Source organism: Pongo abelii, chromosome 18 (genome assembly GCF_028885655.2).
Source record: "Pongo abelii isolate AG06213 chromosome 18, NHGRI_mPonAbe1-v2.0_pri, whole genome shotgun sequence".
Lineage (NCBI taxonomy): Eukaryota > Metazoa > Chordata > Mammalia > Primates > Hominidae > Pongo > Pongo abelii.
The window spans coordinates 23322601-23345853 of NC_072003.2; the positions used below are offsets into that span (position 1 = coordinate 23322601).

At 43.1% G+C, this 23253-nt stretch overlaps 1 protein-coding gene across 10 annotated transcripts in view; it reads right to left on the reverse strand.

Annotated features, from left to right (window-relative positions):
• Positions 1-2918: 2918 nt before the first annotated feature.
• Positions 2919-23253, reverse strand: part of DCUN1D3 (defective in cullin neddylation 1 domain containing 3) — a 46218-nt gene continuing 25883 nt past the window's right edge. For 8 of the 10 annotated variants that reach the window (XM_054533086.2, XM_054533089.2, XM_054533088.2 and 5 more), the window contains 2 exons: positions 9901-10436; positions 7720-8368 (listed from right to left, as the gene is read on the reverse strand). In XM_054533086.2, coding sequence (XP_054389061.1) covers positions 7885-8368; positions 9901-10331 — 915 coding nt within the window. In that variant the 5' untranslated portion in view covers positions 10332-10436 and the 3' untranslated portion in view covers positions 7720-7884. 10 annotated transcript variants of the gene reach the window in all.

The window sequence follows — 23253 nt, forward strand, 5'->3', positions numbered from 1 at the left end:
GGGGGGTTGTTCATTTCCTTTTACCCCCCTTTTTGTAAATAACCTCTTCCCTATTACAAAGGAAACCTATTAATGAAAATTTGAAAAATACAGAAAAATTTAAATCACAACTGATCCCACCATCAATGGTCAATGACTGCCAATATTTTATAATCGATCAACTTTTTCCATGATGATAGAAATTCTGTTATTCAAAAGCAGAGTTTTAATAACTGTGTAATAATTCTAGCATTGATGTATTTCATAATTTCTAAAACAGTCCCTTTTGTTGACCTTGAAGTTGTTCCCAAATGATGCTGCTGGTGATATCCTTGCACATACATCCTTGGGAGATATTTCTTTTAGGAAAAGTTCCTAAGTGAAATTATTGGGTTAAAGAGTACGAACACATGCTTTTAACTCCAGAAAGGCTTTTACTGTTTACTAGCGTAGATTTGTTTCAAATTTTTGCCAGTTTAAGTTTTTCATTGTATATTTAATGTCTGCTTACTTGAATACCCTTTAGATTGGCATCCTGCTTTTTTTCCCAGAAACTCTTTGGTAAATTATTTTTCCTAAGTGAGTTGTTCATATCCTTTGCCATTTTTCTATTGGGAAGCCAGATCCTTTTCCATACTGAATTTTTAAGAGCGCCTTATGGATTCACTAAATATAGTGTCCATTTACAAACTATTACAAAATTTTAGTTTGCTTTTTAAGGTATATCATTTTATGTTTAGTCTTTTGTGATTTCCTCTATTTGCTTTTATGCTTAGAAAGCCCTGACTGATCTCTGGATCCAATGACAAGTTTATATATTTCTAATGATTTAATGTCTATACGTCATAGCCTTATTTTTCTTGGAATTTATCTTGGCATGTAATAACTCTCCCAAATATTTAGATAATTTTACCCAATTATCTAGCTTTACTTACCCAATAAAGGAGGATGCTCTGCTCTTTTATCATTTAAGTCCATGTGTATACTAGGGCCAGTATTCATGTTTTCTTCTGTCTTGTCATGTAGTAGTACCACACTATTGTGTAGCTCTATAATGTACTAGCAGTTTTAGCAGCACCACCCCAGATAAGCACAGGGCCCATGGAGAGTCTCCATCAGCATGGATTAGAAAACACTGTAGAGTTAAGATGCTTTGCTGCTGACTGCACTGGTGCTGCTACATTCCACCAGGACTTTTTCAGCACCCGAGTCAAGAGACGGGATAAGGGTCAGAACACTGAACAGAAGAATGTTAAACTCAGGTAGGAGCCTTATGTTTTTAAGACAGGGCATCCTCAGAAGTCAACGTAAAGGAAAGGAAATGGAGAGGTTAGGCAAGCTCCCTAATCTTATCAGGCAGACTAACCCTTTTTGACCTACGTCAAAACTCAGAGCTAGAAGGATGACTTCCAGAGCCAATCCAGCCATGTGCTTCAGCAACTGATTTGAAAGGAGGGAAGCCAGTGTTGCAACTCTTTCATACTCCTCAGACCCTCAGCACTACCTTCAGTGCACCTTTCTTGCTAGAAAGCATTCCACGTGCAGTTAAGCTCATCTGGTAACTAAGTGAAGTTGTTTGTCCATCATCTAATTGAAAATTAGATTTTAGCTGTATATAATCTATACAGCCTGTGACAGCACTTTGAATAGCCCAGGCTCTATACAAGCCCCCAAATCAGTATCCTTCCACTTTATTCCCCAAACCTATTTGTAATGCTGTGGCTGGGCTCCACAACTCAGAAGTGCCAAAGCACAGAAGAAACAAGCCCAAGAGCCAACTGGGGAATGTTTTAGAGGCATACTTTTTAAGTGAGGAAAACATCACCCCTTAGATTTCCTTCCAGCCCCCACCTGGTCCTGTCCTTAGTAATGAGGAAGGAAGAGAAGAAGAGTTCCAGTTCATTGAGGAAATCTCAGAAACCTCTCCCTAATCAGAGAATGTAGACAAGACTTCCAGAGCCTTTGCAACAGAAAAGAAAAAGTACACCTACTCCTACCACACTTACTTATTTTTACAAGATACCAACATGAGGCTGGGAATCTTTGGGGAGGCCATCAGGGCCTCCATGAAAGAAATGTGTAAGATGGCCAGTCAAGCGCTTTCCTGAATGTAAACAATAACTAGACAGAAAATACAATGGAAGGAAGCTAAGGGTCGTAAGTGGTCTAATCATCATACATCTAGAGTGTTAAGAGGCAGATGGGAATCCCAGGGATCACGTTAGTCTGAGCTGCTTCCCCCATCCCCAATTTGGCATAGACAGAAATTAAGCCCCTAAGAGGGGCTGTGACTTGTGAAAGGTCATGTATGACCATGCCAACCCCCCTCTCTTATTCTCTGGTTTCCCTGCATTACTCACCTAGCATTCCTTTGGAGAACCTTAAAAGAGCTTGTAATGTTTGAGCATTTATGTGTCATTGGGACTTTAAAAGACTTTTAAATCCTACAACTCTGATGGAACCAAGAGTCTTTTAATTTTGCAGATGAGTAAAAGGAAACTTAGAGGTTCACTAACTTGCCAAAGGTCACACAGCAGTGGCATTTGACAGTTAAAGCCAGATACAGCTTGTTTTCTTTGCCTTAATCACTGCCGTACTGTTAAATCTAGGGGTCATGCATTTAACACACTGCTCAACTTCACTTTTTATTCCTCATGAGAATTCACATCAGTTGCTAAGGTAAGACTATTTAGGCAGTGGCCCTGTGAAGACTTATTTGCTCTTTGCCTCTAAGCACTGAGACCCCCAAAAGCCACCCTACTAAGCTTGGTATGTGGGAGGTCAACACCCATGTTTGGAGTCTGAGGATCCTGTACTTATCTGGATTGTTTTTCAAAGAATAAAAATTGTTACTCAATATCATGTTGGTAGAAACTCCCAGTGGATAAATTTTGCCCCAGAATAAAGTCACTGTTTTTTTTTTGTAGAAATATCAATAATCAAGTAAACAAATTTATTAAATCCAACAGCAGGTAACCTTCCAAATAAAAAACATTAAAGGAAAAAATGTAGACATCAAAGACAAAAATGTGTGTAACAAGTCAATAAAAATACTCAAGGGGCCATTTGGAGAGTGCAACAGTGCAGAAAATACAAACAAAAGTATTAACTTTTGTCAAGTTTGTACAACCTCAACAAACAGACACACTGGTCACAAACCAAGAGGGATCCACAAAGGTGGAGGGTCACATGAGGAGTGGACTCATCACCTCAGCGGCTTAAGGCAGGGTATATCTGTGGGACCAATTCATCCAAGCCCCATTTGCCTATTGCTTCACATTCCCCCTTTAAAACCTAGTCATATTCATTAGTGCAACAGGTAAGAGCAATTAATCACAGACGGAGCTGGGGACCAGGGTCAGAGGGAAGACACTTCTCCCAGAGCAAATGTATGCATGTCAGGGGGATGAAAAACCCCAGCAGCTGCTGAATGGCTTCCTTTGGCAATATCCAAGATTTGTGTTGAAAGGAGCAGGGAGGTTGGATGGGTGGCGGAAGTAGGTATCTATGAGATAGGCTGGGTTTCCAAGAAGAGAAGAATAGGGAGGACATGATGCCCAGCACCTGAATCAGAAGCAGAACCCAATGGTTATGCAAAGCTATTTGAACAATTTTGGCTTCTGCAACCAGTGCTCAAGAATCTATTTCGTCTTTCGAAAAGGGGGAAAACCCGTGCTGATCCTCACCAACATGCAGTCCCAGTCCAGTTTAAACTGGATATGCAATTACAGCTTACCGTGGGAATAAACTCTGAAGGCAGGCGGATGGGAACCTTCTTTATATGATCAGAAAACACACTGGAATAAGAGGAGGATCAATGTCGCATTTCCTCAATGAGTCCCAATTAACACAATTCAACAACCTTAATAGTCCTTTTAGTCATTTAAACAAGATACTGCTGGAGTCCACCAAGGAAGACCTGTCATTTACCCAGATGTTCAAGTCCCCCAAGGAAGACCTTTGTCAGTTACCAAGATGCTCAAGTCATAGCTAACCAAACATGAGAGACAAGAAAAATAGCAGAGCAGTCAAGTAAAAGGCAACAAAAACCTAGCAGCAGCTTTCTTCTACGCCTTAACCTTATAATTGCATAACTGAGTCTACCTTTTGGGCTTTGCTGCACTGAAGACCTCATTTGGAATCTGGCAAACCAAACACTCTTAAATACATAGGTTGGTGTAAAAGTAATTGTGGTTTTTGCCATACTTAATGGCAATACATTAAGTATGGCAAAAACTTACTTTTGCACCAACCTAACAGATCTGTTTTGGTTTGTAAACTTTTAGACAAGTTCTTATCCCAGTAACTTCCCACCACTGTTTAATACAATTTGGCATAGTATATAGTACATGAGGCCATCAAGTGTACTACTATGGGACTAAATTTTGGCACCAGCCCCTGGAGACCAGTACTGCTTCAAAGACTAATACTGTGTGGCTTAATCCTTTCTCCCTTTCCAAAAAGACTAGTTTGTGCTTTCCTTGGAGAAGTTTAATATTGAAAACACTGCCTTGTACATTTTCAATTGTTATTTTCCTGGGCCCAGGGGTTTGGTTAAAATTTAGATGTTCACCCAGCTCTAGATTCATCTTCCCTTATCAGAAGGGCAGACATGGGTTCCCGGACCCAACTCACACAGGTGGGCAGCACTTCAGCTGCTGAGACAACCAGCTGAAGCATAGCAAAGCCCCTTACAGGAGGTGGGGTTAAGAATGATACATTGAGATTTGGCAAAGATGGAGGAAAGAGCAATTCAATGAAGCAGCATGTCATCTCATACCATCTTTCTAATAAACTGCTAAAGAAACATCACAAAAGCTGACAAAGCCATTTGTCAAAACTGAGTTATTTCTTATTTCCCAACACACTAGTTTGTTGTCGCCCTCAGATGTTGCCGATTTCCAAAGTGGCATCCACATCCTGCCCCTCTCCACATCACCCTGATGTTCTGTTGCTAAGCAAGGAGTGTACTGGCTTATCTGAGGGGCATGCATTCAGCCTCTTACACAGACTCACTGCTCACTCATTAAGTGGCAAACCTATTTCTAGGTTGAAAGGAACAAGGCTTTTCATTTCCCAGAAGTATAACTTCAAACCCTACACACACCTCACCTTGGATCCCTTTGCAGAAAAACTGCATTTCTTGTGGTCACGAAAGAGTCAAGCATTGGCCCAGAGCTACTGCAGAAGCTTGAAATCTTTGCTGAGCATCAAGTACTCAAACTTGGAAGGAACTTGTAAGTCCCTCCCTGACTGCTCCCTTTTCTGGCTTCTCATTTGCAAATGGATCAATATAACCAAAAAATAACTAAATGGCTTTTTTGGTGGGGGATGAGGAGGCTAAATAGTTAATTTAAAAAACAACAAAATCCACCCACTCTAGTACACCTAATGCACGGAATGTCTTCTTAAAGGGTGGGGAAGGAACCTAATTTCTCCAGAGTACTCAGGGTCCTGGGCTGCCTTCCCTCTTTTGTGCACCTTTCTCTGATACACTCTGATCTGGGATGGAAAGGGCCTTACCCGGCCAAGAGCAGCCTGCCTTTTCCCTCAACAACCACTACCCAATCCAGAACCGGGTAAAATGAGTTGCAAACTGGCTTAATGAAAAAGCGGTCTTTTTAAAACCTCAGTCTGGGTACCCAGCTACAACTGATCCCACAGAACCTGCTGGGACCCCTGGAGACTTACTCAAGAGTCTTATTTAGCTAGAACAGAAGCCAGGCATCTGGCCCAAGACCCCCTTCAGCTTTCTAGCAGTACTATACCGTGGATGATCTTAAAGTTTCCCATTTGCCCCTCTGAAGGAGGAACTGTCAGGTTTAGGATTTAAAAAACAAAAACAAAAACAAATTCCAAGTATGTTCCCTATGGTCAATATCAGTTTTAGAAAAATACTGACTGCCAAAACTCTTTAATAATCCTTAAGATGGGAGCCCAGAGCTGTAAGGCTGCTCACAATGGAACTCAAAACATGCAATTCCTGCCCAGGCTGAGAAACATACCTGGGACGCAGTGGGGTATTAGGTTAGGGGAGAAACCTCCAAATGTTTAATAGACAAAGTCTCATTACCTCAAGAGTATAAATATTTTTATAAGTTTTTATTTAAAAGATTCCCTTTTTAATCTGTTCCAAAGTGTTGGAAGCTGAACTATACAAGTTCCTGCCACCCATCCTTCCAGTACAGTTTTCTGAGGACATACTTTTTAAATGGAAAAATAACAGGAGGACCCTCTAACTGAAACCAGGTAGGCCCAGAGTCAGCTCCTCAGGCCCCTGTGGCAGCCTGGCCAAAGCTGGCCTTTATGGAGCAAGCACGTGGAGAAGTCTGGGGAACCGGGCCCTCCCTCTTGTGAGGAAAGGGCTGAGCAAACTCATGTTCTCTTTAGTGAAATGGTCCAAATTCAAATCCAAAAGCCTCCATTATGGCATTCCCTGGCACTCTTCTTATACTTTATACATTGAAGGCAGCTCCCTCTTTTATGGCCAGTATAAGCAGGCAAACAAACAAACGAATATAGATACATATATGTGTATATATATATATTTTATATAGGTAAAATATATACATATTTTATATATGTATATATACATATTTGGGGGTAGGGAAAGGAGAGGAGGGTCATGTAAACCTAAACAGTCATCACATTACCCCAAATGAGCCTGACTTTAACAAAAAGATAATAAATAACTCCTGGGGGTTAAGTGACAACATGGGTGCAGCAAGAAGGGAAAGGGCACAAATTTAACTATTAAATACACTTTGATATTTGTTTGGCAGAGTTCAGGCCAACCCCAGGCTTCTGCCCTTGCCAGACAAGTAAGCTGATGATATTCAAAGAAAAAAAATAAAAATATTAAAAAAAAAAAAAATTCAAGCAGAGCTCCATACCACAGTTTTCCTTCAAGTCAGTTGGCCGGCAGGCAGTTTCCCGACCACCAGGAACAGAAACTTTGGCTCCAAGGCAAATGAAACAAACAAACAAAAAAAAGTATTTCCACTTACAACATGAAAATACAGAAACTTCATCAAAGAAAGAAAACTATCAAAAAAGTCTACTTCCAGCAAAACTGAGGTAGCACTGCTTTCTCCGCATTCAATGCTTAAGTGGTTCTCAGTACAATGTGTTCTTAAAAAATGCTCACTTGACTGACAGGTGCAGCATGTTGATGGAAAAACTCAACATGAAATGCAATAGGTCAAAGAAGGAATGAGCAAGAAGTGAGGGAAATCAGGGTTCTGGATAAATTAGCTTAAAAGGGGGTTGTCACCAGACTACAAATGCTCTTGGCTGGCCTTGGCTCTCCAAGAACTCTAAATCGCCTGGGAATTAATGCAATGTGGTTAACAGTTAACACTGCTATTCAAATCTGTGTAAATCTTTAAAAATAATTATTACAACCTAAATTCAACCATGTAAACAGCACTACACACAGTACAGACCTGCCCTGAAAAACAATATGCAAAACTGAGATCTGGCACTGTATCATTTTGTAATGTTAATTCAACCTAACAGTCCCATCCCCCCTCCCTGCTGTATGCCCTCCCCTACCAAAAAAAAAAAAACAAACAAACAAACAAACAAAAAAACCAAAAAACCTAATTTGTGCAAGAAATGGCAGGCTTATTCTATCTGAAGGCTTCAAAAAAAGATACACAACATGTAACCAGGTTCAAATATTCTGGGAGATCCCCCCTAAAAAGGAAATAACCAAAACAACCAAAACAATGAAGAAAGTGCCTAAAACATGATACAGCATTTTAGAGCCCTTTCAGATACAAGGCAGAGAAAGGTGTAAAGTAGAAAATATCCGGATCTTCAGTAATTTCCAAAATGGTCCAATTCCTCAGTTGGCTGCAGGGCAGCTGGCAGATCCTTGCTGCTGCTCCTGGGACAGAGCCACTAAGTCTGCTCCTCGGGACACAAGCCCTCGGGCCCTGAGCTGAGTGCACCTCTCCCTTCCCCTTCTCTTTTCCTTCGCTCCATTTCCCACTCCACAAAGGTGTCGAAGAGACTTGGCCAGGCCTCATCTTCACTGTAGTTGCTGAGGTCAGGGCCAATCACCTGAGTGAAGTTAAGGAACATGTTCCAAGTGTCCCGGGAGATGCCCTTGATTCCCGAGGGGTTCTCTGTTAGGAAGTTTAGCCATTGGTCCAATACCGGAGGATTGTTCTGGGTAAAGACTAGTTTCCACAGGGCAATGGCTATTTCCCGATGCAGTGACCGCTGCCCTTCTTCAGAGTCCAGGCCAAACTGAAATGTAAACCGGTAGAGATCCTTGAATTTATCCTCTTGTTTGGCTTCTGTTAAGAGGCTAGGGAACCGTGCACAGATTCCGTCAATGCTGTCTGCACTTATTGCTTTGCAGCCATCAAAAAACTCCTTCCTGCAACAGAAAGGAAAAGGACAATTAATAATTATAAACTATACTATTTACAGGCAATATACATAGTGATTAAGAGCAAGGCTTTCAGGCCAGATGGTCTGGATTTGAATTCTAACTCCTCCAACTAATTAGACCTATTTCCTTACTTGTCAAATGGTAAAAATACCACCTTACTTCATAAGGTTTTGGTGAGGACTAAACAAATTACTATTCTGCTTCTAACAGTGCCTGGCACACGGTTGGCAGCTGATAATGGTTCATTTATTCATTCATTCATCTTCCCAAAGCTAAACTCAAGTCTCCTGCTCCCTGCCCTGTTTCCCGCTCTGCAATAGCGATTAAGCTGCCGATTCTTTCTCCTTCCAGAGGAGGAGGCTTCCTGTTTCCCTTCTGATTCTCTATGGGTTGTTTGTTTGGGGTATATTTTTAGTGATTGCCACGGGAGACTTCTGGAGCCAAGGATTCTGAACCTGGGTAATTCTACCACCAGAGATCAAAATTCTATTATTAAAAAACAAAAATTATGTATGTATTTTTAACATCTATACAACCCTTTCAGCTTACGGCATGGTCTCGCATTGATCATCTTCTCAGGGACTGTAGTATCTGCTGAAGAGGTGAGGCCTCTGAGGTCTGGAGGGCAACCTTCCTGGGATGGGGGGCATGCAAACTACAAATTGTATGGCTAGGTTTCAAAGTCAGTTCTTGTTCATAACCCCGTGCTCTATAAACCACATTCTATAGGGACATATGACCAGAACAATATGCACAGCTACTACTTGGTAACTGAGGCCAACTGACCTTATTATACACAGGCCTGGCTGAGGGCAGGCAACATGCTAAGTACTAGAAAGGGCAAGTGGCTTCATGGAGGGAGAGAGGCATATCCCTCCCCAGAGGCACTTACTGTATTGGTACTCACAGTGCCTGGCACATGCTGGGCATACAAAAAATATCGAGTGAGTGAACTGACATGTAAAGGAGTAAAAGAAAAGAAAGGTCCAAGACAGCAGTGGGGCTGAGCAGCAACTTGGCGACCTGGCTCACCCTGGCTTATTCCTCATTTAAGGCAAAGATGAGCAGTGCCCAGTTACTCAGAAGCTGCCACATAATGCTAGGATAGGCCTGAAATTTGACCTACGAATTAGGCAAAGGCATTATTCCGCAAAAAAAAAAAATAATAATAATAGAAAAAGAAAAAAAAAAAAAACCATAGGGTACACATTAGAACCAGACATGAATCTATCAAAATCCAAATGCCCGGGACTTCCCTGCTGAGATTCCTATTTAGTAGGTCTGCTGCAGAGCCAGGGAGATATATTTTAAACCCTTAGAGTCCAGAGGGGCTTCTCAGCATCATAACCACAACTTGGCTCAAAACATTCAGGCTTTAGAGAACCTGATCAGAAAAATAAAAACTTACCCAAAACCCTATGAAGCCAACACAGTCCTATCCTAGCTGGGCACCACTGCCCAATGCTGTTCTCTTTCCTCCACTGCTCACCTGGTGACATAAAGTGTTTGTGACTAACCTGGTGAATTTGCACATGGTTGCAGCCTGGAACTTCCAAGCCAAGAGCAGCACTCGAAATTCTGTGGGGTCGACACATAGGTCATTGCAAAAGCGCTCCATGCCTTCCTCCAAAATTGCATCTTCCCGCTCATCCTTGTAGCGCCTGAACAGTTCTTCCAATCTTTGCAAGGAAGACTCCTCGGCATTGGACTTGGACTCCCTCCCAGCATCTCCCGAGGACGTCGGCAGCTGGCAGGCCTCAGTGGCAGCCTCGGCCTTCTTGGTCCCGTTGACGAGGATATCTCCACCGGGCTTGCCACAGGGTGGTACCTGCTCCTCTCGGTGGCCTGCACCCCGCCTGCTGTGTGACTTGTTGCTGGGGTCACGGTCTCCATTCTTGCTGCCCAGGGTCGATGAGGGATTCTTACACTTGGTGACACACTGGCCCATGGTGCTGGTGGGCCGGCCTCTAGAGTGGACCCCTCTGGATCGGATGCCCTCGCTGCTGCTGGCCCATGTACCTCAACATGCCATCAGCCAGAGGAGCCAGCCAACCTGGAAGGAAATTAGAAAGCCATCACCTCTGGGCAGGGGAAATGGGGTATGGACCCTACCTTCTAGGGTGCGCACTGGTTCACCACTCTATTTCCATGAGCCAACAATGAACCATGGGAGGGACCCTGAGTTCATCATCTCCTTCATAGGCCAGCTCTGTAACTTCACCTTGGCGACGCAGTGGCTGGGGCACATATGGAGAACCAATGAGGGAAATTCCTAAAATTCTTAAGGTAACATAGATTTCAAAGAGGCTGATTCATATGTAGAATGCATCAAAGACTGCAGTTTGACAGAAATATTCCAGACGAAATCTGTCTTGCCAACTTGCCATCACATAAGAAAAGTTATTTGGACCTGGGTTAAGCCAGAAGGCACAAAGAAAGGGTTCATCTTCTAATTCCTAATGCCAACATTCTCAGATTTTCTTTTTAAGTAGGATGAGTAGGGAGAAGGGGTGGCCATATTCAGAACAATAGTCTCATAATGCCCTAATGATGAGGTTGTCAAGACTACAAGCAGGGGCCTAAGCCAAGCAGCAAAATGAAATTTGCCTCTGATCTCTCCAGATTCCTTTCTGGGCCTATCTCACACAGTCGGTGAAATGCCCTTGCTTTGCCCTACTCCATCCACCTGTAGAAACCATCCACCAAGCCTGTACTCCAAACCAAGTTTCCCAACTGAGGAGTTTCTTCTTCTCCCCCAGGTCCTCAGCAAGGCTGTACTTAGAATGCAAGCCAAGTTCACAATAAATGTGATTGTCCTATAGGGCCTATAGGCTGAGCCTTCCAAAGAAGCATGTCTCCACTTTAAAAGAAGGACTGGGGCCGGTTGCAGTGGCTCACATCTGTAATCCCAACATTTTGGGAGGCCAAGGTGGGTGGGCAGATAGCTTAAGTGCAGGAGTTTGTGACTAGCCTGGGAAACATAGTAAGACCCTGTCTCTATGAAAAATAGAAAAAAATTAGTTGGGTGTGGTGATGCACACCTGTACTCCCAGCTACAAGGGAGGCTCAGGTGGGAGGATCAATTGAGCCCAGGTCAAGGCTGCAGTGAGCTGGGATAGCACCACTCCACTGCAACCTGGGTGACAAAGACTCTGTGTAAAAAAATTGAAAAAATCACTGGTACAAAAACAGGCACACAGACCAATGGAACAGAATGGAGAGCACAAAAGTAAGGCCACACATCTACAACCATCTGATCTTCAACAAAGCTGACAAAAACAAGCAATGGGGAAAAGACTCCCTATTCAATAAACGGTGCTGGGATAACCAGCTAGCCATATGCAGAAGACTGAGGCTGGACTCCTTCCTTACACCATATACAAAAATCAACTCAAGATAGATTAAAGACTTAAATGTAAAACCCCAAACTATAAAAACCTTAGAAGGCAACCTAGGCAATACCATCCTGGACATAGAACCAGGCAAAGATTTCATAACAAAGACACCAAAAGCAATCAAAATAAAAGCAAAAATTGACAAGTGGGATCTATAATAATTAAACTTAAGAGCTTCTGCACAGCAAAAGAAACTATCAAGAGATTCCTACAGAATGGAAGAAGAAATATGCAAACTATGCATCTGACAAAGGTTTAATATCCAGCATCTATAAGGAACTTAAATTTACAAGAGAAAAACAAACAACCCCATTAAAAAGTGGGCAAAGTACATGAATAGACACTTCTCAAAAGAAGACATACATGTGGCCAACAAGCATATAAAAAAAGCTCAATATCACTGATCATTAGAGAAATGCAAATCAAAACCACAATGAGATACCATCTCACACCAGTAAGAATGGCTATTACTAAAAAGTCAAAAAAATAACAGGAGATGGTTAGGTTGTAGAGAAAAGGGAACACTTATACATGGCTGGTGGGAGTGTAAATTACTTCGACCACTGTGGAAAGCAGTATGGTGATTCCTCAAAGAGCTAAAAGCAGAACTACATTCGAACTAGCAATCCCATTACTGGGTATATACCCAGATGAATAAAAATCATTCTGCCACAAAGACACACACATGCAAATGTTCACTGCAGCACTATTCACAATAGCAAAGACGTGGAATCAACCTAAATGCCCATCAATGGCAGATAGGATAAAGAAAATGCGGTCCATATACACCATGGAACGCTATGCAGCCATAAAAAAGAACGAGATCATGTCTTTTGTGGGAACACACATGGAGCTGGAGGCTATGATCCTCAGCAAACTAACACAGGGACAGAAAACCAAATACCACATGTTCTCACTTATAAAGTGGGAGCTCAATGATGAGAACTTATGAATGCAAAGAAGGAAGCAACAGAAACTGGGGTCTACTTGAGGGTAGAGGGTGGAGGGTGGCAGGCGGGAGAGGAGCAGAAAAGATAATTACTGGGCTCTGGACTTAACACCTGGGTGATGAAATAACATGTACAACAAACCCCCATGACACATTTACCTGTGTAACAAACCTTGACATGTACCCCCAAACCTAAAATAAAAGCTAAAAAGCTACCAAAAATGAATAAATAAAAATGCTCAGAATATTCAGAAAAAAAGAAAAAACTGAAAAAATTGGGAAAAACATAGAAAAAAAAAGAAGGACGGATTTACCCAAATACAATCTCTAAATGGTAAGATAATTGCTAGATGAAAAAGAAAAGTTTGCACTGATACATAACAAATTCATCATGGTGGTTTACGAATTATTTATGTAATTTAAAAGTGTTTTTTTAAACAAATTGCTAGATATTTCTGAGCCAGAAGCAAGGTGATTTCTCTAAGATGACTCTGGCTACTCAGGACTCTTATTCCTACCTTCAACTGGTTTGCTGGAAAATCCACGTACAATTTAGTATTTATAAAACTTTGCCAACTGCTATTATAATGGCAGCCACTGAAATTATGTTGTTAATGAAGTGTGGACCAGGAGCCAGAAGTGCAGCAGGAAACAGACACTAAACAGAAGTCAACGTCAGTCACCCAGGCCTCCCCAGGTCTACGGTGCTTTCATAGACCTCTATGATCCAAACTGAAAGATCTTAGAAAACCGGCAGTGGGGCAGAAGGATGTTTTTTATGAAAGGCTGGAGCTTTAAACTTTGCCTAAAATACTTGGCTTCCTCCAAATAGTGCCTGGATAAATTGGGAGTCATCTTCAAGAGGAATTCTCTCTGAGGATAAGCTCTAAGTATACAGTAAGTTTAAAATGAACAGCACAATCATTCCTGTAGTTATTAGAGATTAGTCATATCAAGGCCTGTCCCCTTCTCCACCCGCAAAGAGAACAATGACAAAAATACATGTCCAAACATGCCCTCAAAGACTTGTAGTTTTACTTAGGCTTCAAAAATACACTGAAGCTCTTATAAGGGCTTTTGGTATGGAAAATAACCATCCTGAGTAAGTTTTTAAAAAGACTTCTTATGCTTTAAGACTACAGCTAGTAAGCCATAAGTACAACTCATTACAATTTCAAATGGCAAGGGGTTAATTCTTGGAAGACCATGGTACAAGGGAAGCAACTGTGTGAGCTGAATTATCTCAAAACAAGGACTGTACCATGTGGAGGGCCTGGTTTCCAGATTTGTGTTTCTAAAGACTAGAATGCTGAAAGAAACAAAAGGCCCAAACTTACACAAACCCCACATGCTCACAGACTGGCAACTCTAATTCCCAGGCACGCTGACTCACCAGGCTTTGCTGCTCAGCTCCTGCTGCTGAGTGAGGCATGGGCACCCAGCGAGATAAGAGGATTTCCTGGCCTCTATCTGACCCACCTACCCCGGGCCACTCACCCCGCCCCCACTGGACAGATGCTTCAGCCTAGCAGCTTCCTCCAAATCCTGGCACCAAGGCCTTCAGGTGGGGACAGAACAGATGGGACTCCCAAAGAGGCCCTAATCCCATTGAGCCAACCGGCCCTCTATGTAAGAGCATCTTTTGACCACCTGACACAGCAGAACCAGCTGAAACCTGAAAGCTTTTAACATGCCCAGCAGATTAAAAAAAGGGGAAGAAAATAAGTTTCAACAGACGATCAATCAGCAAATGCCAGAAGGTTGGATCCTTCTTCCATTCTGGTCTCTTTCTTTGAAATGCCCCCATTCCATTGAGTGTTGAGGCAAGTGGTGGTCTAAAGCCAGAAAAAAATATCTCCAGATCTGGTGAGTATGGTCCCCCGATTACTCTGATTACTGCCCAGTTGTCTACCTTCTTCTGTGTCTACCTCCTTCTCTGGGAAAATACTTTTGCTCTCCCAGAGCTTTCCCCAGGCTCAATCACAGTGCCCAGCCCTGTGGCCCAGGCTGGCAACACTTCAAGTGTTTTAAAGTTGAAGGTCTCCCCTAGACTCACTAGCTGATGGCTAACAGCTAATAATAGCAGTCATCAATTATTGAGCACTTGATACGGTGCCAGGCACTATGCTAAGCACTTTTAGGGACATGAACTCACATATACTCATCACAGCCTCATTTAAAAACAAGGAAACTGAGGCTGAGGAAAGTAAATTACCCATGATCACACATCTGGCTCAAGATACCATGACATTTACCCCTAGGCTAGATTGCTGAGCCCACCCCCAGCAAAGCACCTAGAGAGAACACATGACGGACCAGCCCCAAGTTCAGGAGTGACACCACAGCAACCCCAGAGCAGTAAATCTCACCATCAGCCACTGGAGAGAGAACACATGGTCTGTGCTCAGTGCTCAAGAAGCATCTCCTACTCACTGCCCTCTCCCCAGGCCAGCCCTGCTGCCACGATCCAGGCAGGCACCATGCACCCAGGCTCAGCCCCACCAGACGTGGAAATGAGAATTAGTCCAGATGCCCTAAACATGTGATAGTTTTTGTCCACCAGCACAGTTAAAAGCTCCAGCTCTGAAAAGGACGCCCAACTGCGCCACTGGCTAATTGTTTGACCCTAATGGAAGCCTGAATTTCCTCAATCTGCAAAATGGTATCTGCCTGATAGAGCTCTTGAGAGATTCAGTGAGGAAATGCAGATTAAAGGTACATGGCTTCAGAGAAAACACTTGATATGACAGCTGTTACTGTATCAGTAGTAGTAGTAGCTCAATAGTATCTGGTTAGCCTGTTGGAAGCCCCAGCTTACCCCATCTGAACAATGGGCTCCAGGTCTCAGATTCCACAGGCCCAGCTGGCCAGGACCTCCTATCCCTGCACTGAGTCACTGGCCCAGGGCTTGTTCCAAAACCGATTATCTTGCCACAGCACTGATCCTACTCAAATACACCACTACCCAGTAATGCTTGGAGGATCAGACTCTCCACAACACAGGATTTCCTTTTGATTGATCCTGAATAAAATCAAGCTGAGTATCTGCTGTGCCCAACGGACACTGAATTGCTGGTTATGCCCAGTCCCTAACCTGGAGCAGGCTTTCAGCCAGTTCCAAACTCCTTCCCTTCTCCACTTAGTCCCAACTCTGTAGATCTGCAAAAGAAAGGATGTCTAGCTTTCCACTCAGTTACTAATTTAATGGAACTGCCTTCCCAGTTGGTCCTCCTCCCCATCACTGCCACCTCTGAAGTGGACAGCCTCAGCACAATCTGGACATCCCGGCACCAAATTTTCAACAGCAACAGAGCATTATTAGTCCTGAATATCATTTTGTATTTGTTAACACATTAAGAAAGCTATATATAAATGTAGCTCTGTGAAGCAATTACCCCCATTTTACAGGAAACTAAACGGAGACACACTGAGGTCAAGGAGTCTATCTAGGAATGCAGGAAACAGAAGTGCAGTGATGATGAGCTCAGACAAACCAAGACAAACCATTGCCATTGCCATGGCAATCTCACCAAATAACGGGAACTGTCCGCATGCAACTTTAAAACGGGGCAGCTGTACCTCAAAGCACTATTGGGTAGAATAAATGAGATAACGCAGGTAAATGCTCTGCTCAATACCTGACTCACAGAAAGCATTTGGTTGGTGTTAGCCTCTATAATAGTTATAATTATTGTCACAACGTTGATGACAGAATCATCTCCCTTCTCCTAGAACGGTGCTCTTTTCAGGAGCCAGCCCGGCTCTCCCGTGGCGATTCAGGTCTGCTCACAATAAGTGACCCTTCTCCTGCATTAGCAAGGGACACAAATGGGTTGAATGGAGCCAGAGACAAGGAGGGATGTGGAGAAAGAAAAGACAGAAGAAAGAAGGAAAAAAAAAACCCACAAACTGGGGAAACCAACTTCTAGGCTTTTTTTCTTTTCTACTTATAGCTTTGAGTGTTTACCTGAAAGACCAAAGACAGCAGCTCTGCTCAGCTTCTGCTGGACCAAGATCAGCCTCCAGCTTCTCTCCCTCAGTCTCAGCCCAGCTGCTCTGCCTCTCCCTCCCTCCTCTGCACATCAGCCTCCAGACTCTTTCCTCCCCTGTGCCAGCGCTGGCCGCTGTTCCTGGGGATGGGCTTGGCTGGCTGCCTGGTCCTAGGCCTGGAGCGGCCACTGCTGGGCCCAAACGGCAATCCCAGAGGCTGCAGTCCCTGGGTTGCTCTAGCTCCAAAGAGGGATCAGGAAGTTGTTCCCATCTCCTAGGCAGATCATGAAATGCCAACCAGGCAAGTCCCTGTCTTCTAGGGGCTTACTGTCAACTGTGTCTTACAGAACAGAACCACCACAGAGGACAAACCCACACTGAGCAGACAGGAGAAGGAGAGAGAAGTGTGAACTACTATTACGGAAAGAAAGGTAGAGAGGGACTGGGGACATGAAATCAGTATCTGTGGAGCCTGGGGCTACATGCTTCGTATTCATCATCACCTTCAAGCCTCCCAACAACCTCAAGAAAAGAGTTGTTGCAGCTTTCATAGATTAGGAAACAGGTCTCTTAACTACTAAGCAGTAAGGCTGGAAAATAAAACCAGTCTGCCAGACTTTCCATGGGGAAGTTTCAGAGAGAAGGCAGGTCTTATTCTGGTCCTTAAATGTCTATAAGCATGAAATGGAAGGGAGGAGGGAGAGGGTTGATGTGGTTGGCTCATGTTATTAATGTATATTAATAACAATATGTAAAAATAATTACATATATTTATTGGCATGAATTATCACATTTAATCCACGACTCTATAAGGAAAACAATATAATCTTCATTTTACAGAGGGAGGAAGTGAATAGAGCTTGAGGGAGGTGGCCTGAGGTCACACAGCCAATCTATGGAGGAGAAGGATTCAAATCCAGGCAGTCTGACTCTAAACTCGCCACTTTCCATCACTGTTATCACTACTGTTCTCTGCTATGATGTGTGCCAGGATATTCCCCTACCCCTAAGGAGGTCCTGGTGCCCCAAGAAGAAAATGTCCAACAACCTATCAATGCCTAAGTATATTCCTGAGGAACCAAGTCAATATGAACAGAATACACCCCCAGGAAGCCTTTGGTTCTGGTGTGAAATCCTCCCGAGCAATGTGCACTCTTGAGCAAGCCACTTAACCTCTCTGAGTTTCTGTGACACTGACATTAAAGTGAGGGATCTGGGTTAGTTTTTCCAAGATCTAATATTCTGGGACTACTTTACCTTTTTTGGCATTCAGTGAGGCCAAAGTTCTAAATGTGCAACTCTCCTGAGGACAGGCACTTTGCCTCCTTGGTGAACAGATCTCACACTTCTCCTTGCCCAAGACTATCAGAGTCAAAGAAAAAGCAGAAGTCCAAAAGCAGAGGGAAAGCAGGGCTACTCCAATCTGAACAACGAGGGATAGGAAACACCGGTTTTGCAGCCTTCCCTCTCCTTAATCATCTTAGTTTGATCTCTGGAGGGTCAGTAACAGGCCCAGACGTGGAAAACAGACCCAAGTAAACTGATGGCTGCAGCTCGCTGGGTCAGGAAGCCCACTCAGAGGAATGAGTGTTGGCTACTAATGGACAGCCTGTCACCCAAGGAACAGACTTGTGAAATGAGGAGCTAAAAAACAGGAGGCAAATGCTGGCACCAAAAGTCAGTGTAAGCAAGGCACTTGAGATCTGCTGAGGCTTCCTTGACAGAAGGGACCAATCCATTCCACTCCTCCATTCTGTTTCCATCTAGAATCTATTCAGCAGCAAGAAACCACTGCCAGATGCTGGTGCTCCTACATATTAGCAACATAAAAAGCCCATCTTTTCAACTTTCATCTAAATAGTTTGTAGAGCTAGCTGGGTGCAGCTTTTTATTTCTTCCTACATATGCCAGATACCCAAAGGCCAGAGAACATGAGTACATGAATTCCTCAGACAGCTTTTCTACAGCTGCCAGGGGCTGAGGCGGCTGTACTGGCACAGCCATCCTCCGTAGAGTCTCAAGGCAAGACCACAGGAGCCCCTTGATCCCACCTGGCAGCCTGACTCTGAATGACCTGAGAAAAAGATGGAATATGGCTGGTGTCCATTTGTAAACTACTTCCTAGAAAGTAAATGTGCAAAAATAACAAGGAAAGATTGAGAGAACATTTTAAATGCAGAGTTGCTGCTGCCACTTCCAACTTAAGACTTCAAAGATCACCTTTGGAGATTAGGTCTTACCCAGAGTTACTTGGGAGGGAAAGCCGATCCCTCTGCCAAAGCAAATGAGACCCGTCTGCTTCTATTTTCCAGCTTTTAAAAGACTTTTTGTCCTAAAATGTACTGCAGCAACAAGCTAAGACAGCAGTTCCAGTTAGGGTTGGGGAGGAACCCATGACTTTTTACATCAACCAATCTCAAAAGTGCGAAAGAAAAGAGGGAGGAAGGAAGGGAGAAAGGGGGTAGGGAGGACAGAGAAAACTTTTAAAAAAGAAAACTGGCTATATTTCTATAAAAATCATCTTAGGTCACATGACTAAGACCAGCCAGTTTAGCATAAAGTCATTGCTTTTCGAAAGTGTTCTCAATGTTCCTCACATTGCACCCTTTGAATACACTACTAAGAATATACGTCCAGGTGAGGCCTCAGGACTGAAGCCAGTGTGGGCTGGCTAGAACAAATGCCTACTTGCCAAATACAGACAAGCCAACACACACACATACTATAAAGTTTCCAAATACCAAATAATGAACCATTTTTTTGGTATCTGGGCTTCCAAACTGAGCTACATGTTTAATCCCACATAACTCAAAATAACCAAAAAAGGGCCATATCATTTCACTGACCCATAATTGAAATATTTTTTGCTGTCACTATTGATCTGGGCATTTCTAACTACCCACTTATGTGCAAGGGGGGCATCATAAACGGGCACCAAATTTCTAGGTCATTCTTTGTTTTCACACCAGCTTTTCCAGTGACTTTCCCTGTTTAAAACCAGAAGGCCATCCTGGATTTGTGCTGCACCTTACTCTAATAAAAACGGCATGCCTGCTGCACTCTTCATCTCCGTTATAAGCTTGCAGCTTGTTTTATTCCTTAGGATGGAGCCTCAGTAGAACCCACTGAAAGTAAACCACTGATTAGCACTAATACCCTCCTTCCAGTCAGCATATGGTTATCAGCCACCCTGGAGGTTTACCTGATTGTAGCTGATTAGTCCTCAAAACACCCAATTACCACATCAACTGCTCATTTTTCAATCACCTTCTGAGGAACTTGGGAGTCAGCAACTGACTGAAAATTAGTGAACTGGAGATAAGGTTAGATTTTTGCATCTAAGTAAAGGCAAGAAAGGAAATTATGAAATGAGTCCAAAGACGAAGAAGGAACACAATATACAGATGATAAATGACTGCATCCAAATGTCTTAAAGGGCACCTGGATGACCACAAATGTAGATATGTGGTTTCGGGAGCCAAAGGCCTCTAAGTAGGCCTCAGGTTCACCACGTGGTAGCCAATCAATCTCTTAATGTTTGCTAATTCTTAAAAAAAAAAAATCTAAATCCATTAAGACCACATTTATCAGCTTTTTCCCCACCACGGAGGTTGACTGCTAATGCATAGCAGACAGGAAGAGGAAGAGGGACAGAAAAGACCCATACAATAAAAGAATTCCTGCTTTCAACCACATCAGTAACCTGGTCAGAAAAGTGAGGTCACTAGGCTCTTTCCTGCTGGCAAATTCAAAAGTATTACATAATTATTTTATGAAGTTTAGAAAGTACAGAGAGGCATAAAGAAAAAAAAAAAGCCAATCACTAATTTTACCACCTATGGTTAATATTTTGGAGTATATCCTTTCAGTCTTGCTTCACTTCGAATCACATCAAAAAGGCTAACCAGGCTAGGCGCGGTGGCTCACGAGGTCAGGAGTTCAAGACCAGCCTGGCCAACATGGTGAAACCCCATCTCTACTAAAAATACAAAAATTAGCTGGGCGTGGTGACACATGCCTGTAATCCCAAGCTACTTGGGAACCTGAGGTGGGAGAACTGCTTGAAGCGGGACCCGGGAGGCAGAGGTAGCAGTGAGGGAGATTGTGCCATTGCACTCCAGCCTGGGCTACGGAGCGAGACTCTGTCTCAAAAAAAAAAAAAAAAAAAAAACCAACAACTAACCAATCCAATGATCCAATGATTCTGGCTCCAGGGATTCTAAGAAAGTGTTTTTAAACGATGGGGGAATGGGGAGAAAAGCAGCTTAATCCTAAAGACATCTTTCACTTATATCTAAATTTCCTCAATTTATTCTTTCAAAAGAAGATCAACTTCCCCCTCACACTCCCTCCAATGAAAAGAAGAGGACAAAGATGATGACCATCTTAAGGTCTAATGAGTAACAGTCCCATTATCAAAGGTTTAACATCAGGGGTAGAAGGGTCTGGTCCATGGATTGAGTGACTCACATTCCCAGGGAGCAAGAGGCTCATTCAAAAGAGAAATGCGGAATGCCTGGAAATGGTCAATGGGCTGGATTTAGTGTGAAGACTAACATGGGCTGTCAAGCCGCAGGCTGGGTCAAAGGACAGATTTGTAGCAGACGTGTCTGCCTTCCCAGCATCCAGGCTCTTCATCAGATGATCACCCAATTTTCACCAGCAGATCGTTTCCCTTGCTCTCGGCCATACAGCTGGGTGGGGTTCATAAAGAACTATGGGACTCAGGCCCACCAAGGCCTCCCATGCCCCTGGCTTTAATGACTGGATCCAGGATATGCCCATGACAAGCCAGCCAGAGAGAATGTGACCACTGAAAATACAGGAGGCTGGAGATGCTACAGAAAGAGCCACCCGAGAAAGAAAGAATGCCTATTCAAGGGCCACTGTGAGGATTAAATGGTCCCTGTTTATCACATGGGGCTCAGCTTCAATGCACATAGAACCCAAAAATGAAATCACCAAGTGGAAAGCAGTATGAACAGACAAAGGGAAACTGAATTTTGAAGGCATTATTTACACCCTGAATCCAACTGTTCCTAGAGTCAAGATCAAAGCCTGAATTTCACAGGTGTGAGCCAACTCTCCTTTGCATGAGTCAGATATCAGGTTTTCTATCACAACTGAAAGAGTCCTTACCAAGACACAGCTATGTCACTCAGATCTCTTCTATTCAGACAGCAGAGAGAAGATCTAATAGCTAGATGTTCTGATTCATGGCTCAGAACCAACTGACTAGGCCACAATTTCTAGTCGAATATATCATAGGACCCTTAGCTGAACAACAGGACCAATGATCCAAGTTCATGAAAGCTGTCAAATTCCATTATAACTACGTGGACCAGTAGGATGCTATTTAAAAGATGGTATGACTAAGTGGCTAAAAGAATCTTTCCAATTGCAATTTTTACACCATTCGACCTCCTTCAAGTAGATATGCCACAGAGTACTTTAGGAGCTTTATTCTATTGTGTACATATTTGCTGTCATCTTCTTGTTCCCAAGGAGGAACCCCATCCCAGCATTCAGACACCATGTGAAAGGCTATAAAGCAAAAGCTCTCAGAAGTCTTTCTCTGTACAATAACATGATCAACCTTCCAGCTGAAACAGGTATTTGATCTAAACCATATCCCGTGAAACTGAAAGCCCAAATCTAACCTGAACTTGGCTACCCTCTTGGTTTCAATTCCTATCACTGAGACAATTTCTCTTTGATTTTACATGCTGAAGAGCCTATTAAGAAAGTGTTTAAGTTTCGAAGACTGACAGGAAATGCTCATGTTTGCACATCTTTATTTGAATACGTTCTCTGCAGGTTGAAACTTGAGGCCCCAAGGTTTAGGCTTTGATTTTTTTTTTTTTAAAGTTACTTATTTTCACAAATGCTCATGTGGCATGAGGCCCCAGCGTACATTAACATGTGCGAAGATAAGCAGGTAATTAAAAATAGAGCTCTCTACCTGTTGGAAGGCACTGTGGCACTGCAAGCTTTGCAAAGTAAGACATCTGATGATTCCTGCTCAGTTCCTGCCCACTTCCCACCCACATGACCGGCCAAAATTGCTGCCACCTAACGGCCATCACAACGCTGTCCATGAAAACCCTGCCCCAGCAGCTATGCCCTACTTTAAGAAACAGCAACATAAAAAAATTAGAAAATAAACCAGCAGCACCATAAGTTCTTTCAGTCATCAATAAGTCTGAAGACTCAAAGACAACTATGGCCCCAGAATCAACTGCGTGCGCTCATGCACACGCACGTACACACACACACACACACACACACACACAAATGTTGCATCCAGCAATAGGGGGTCCATGAAATTACATGCAACTTTTCTGAATTGCGTTCAGTGTCTTGACTGTTCTGCAACGAACATTCAATTCTCTCACTCAAAAACCAGTTGCACAGATATTGCAGCTCCTTCAGCTGCTCCAGTATAGTCATGTGCCTTCCAGGAGGGAAAGTACATGCACTGGATACAAAATGACTAGGTTTGTACAGCCCAGCTCTACCAACTCTCTAGCACACAC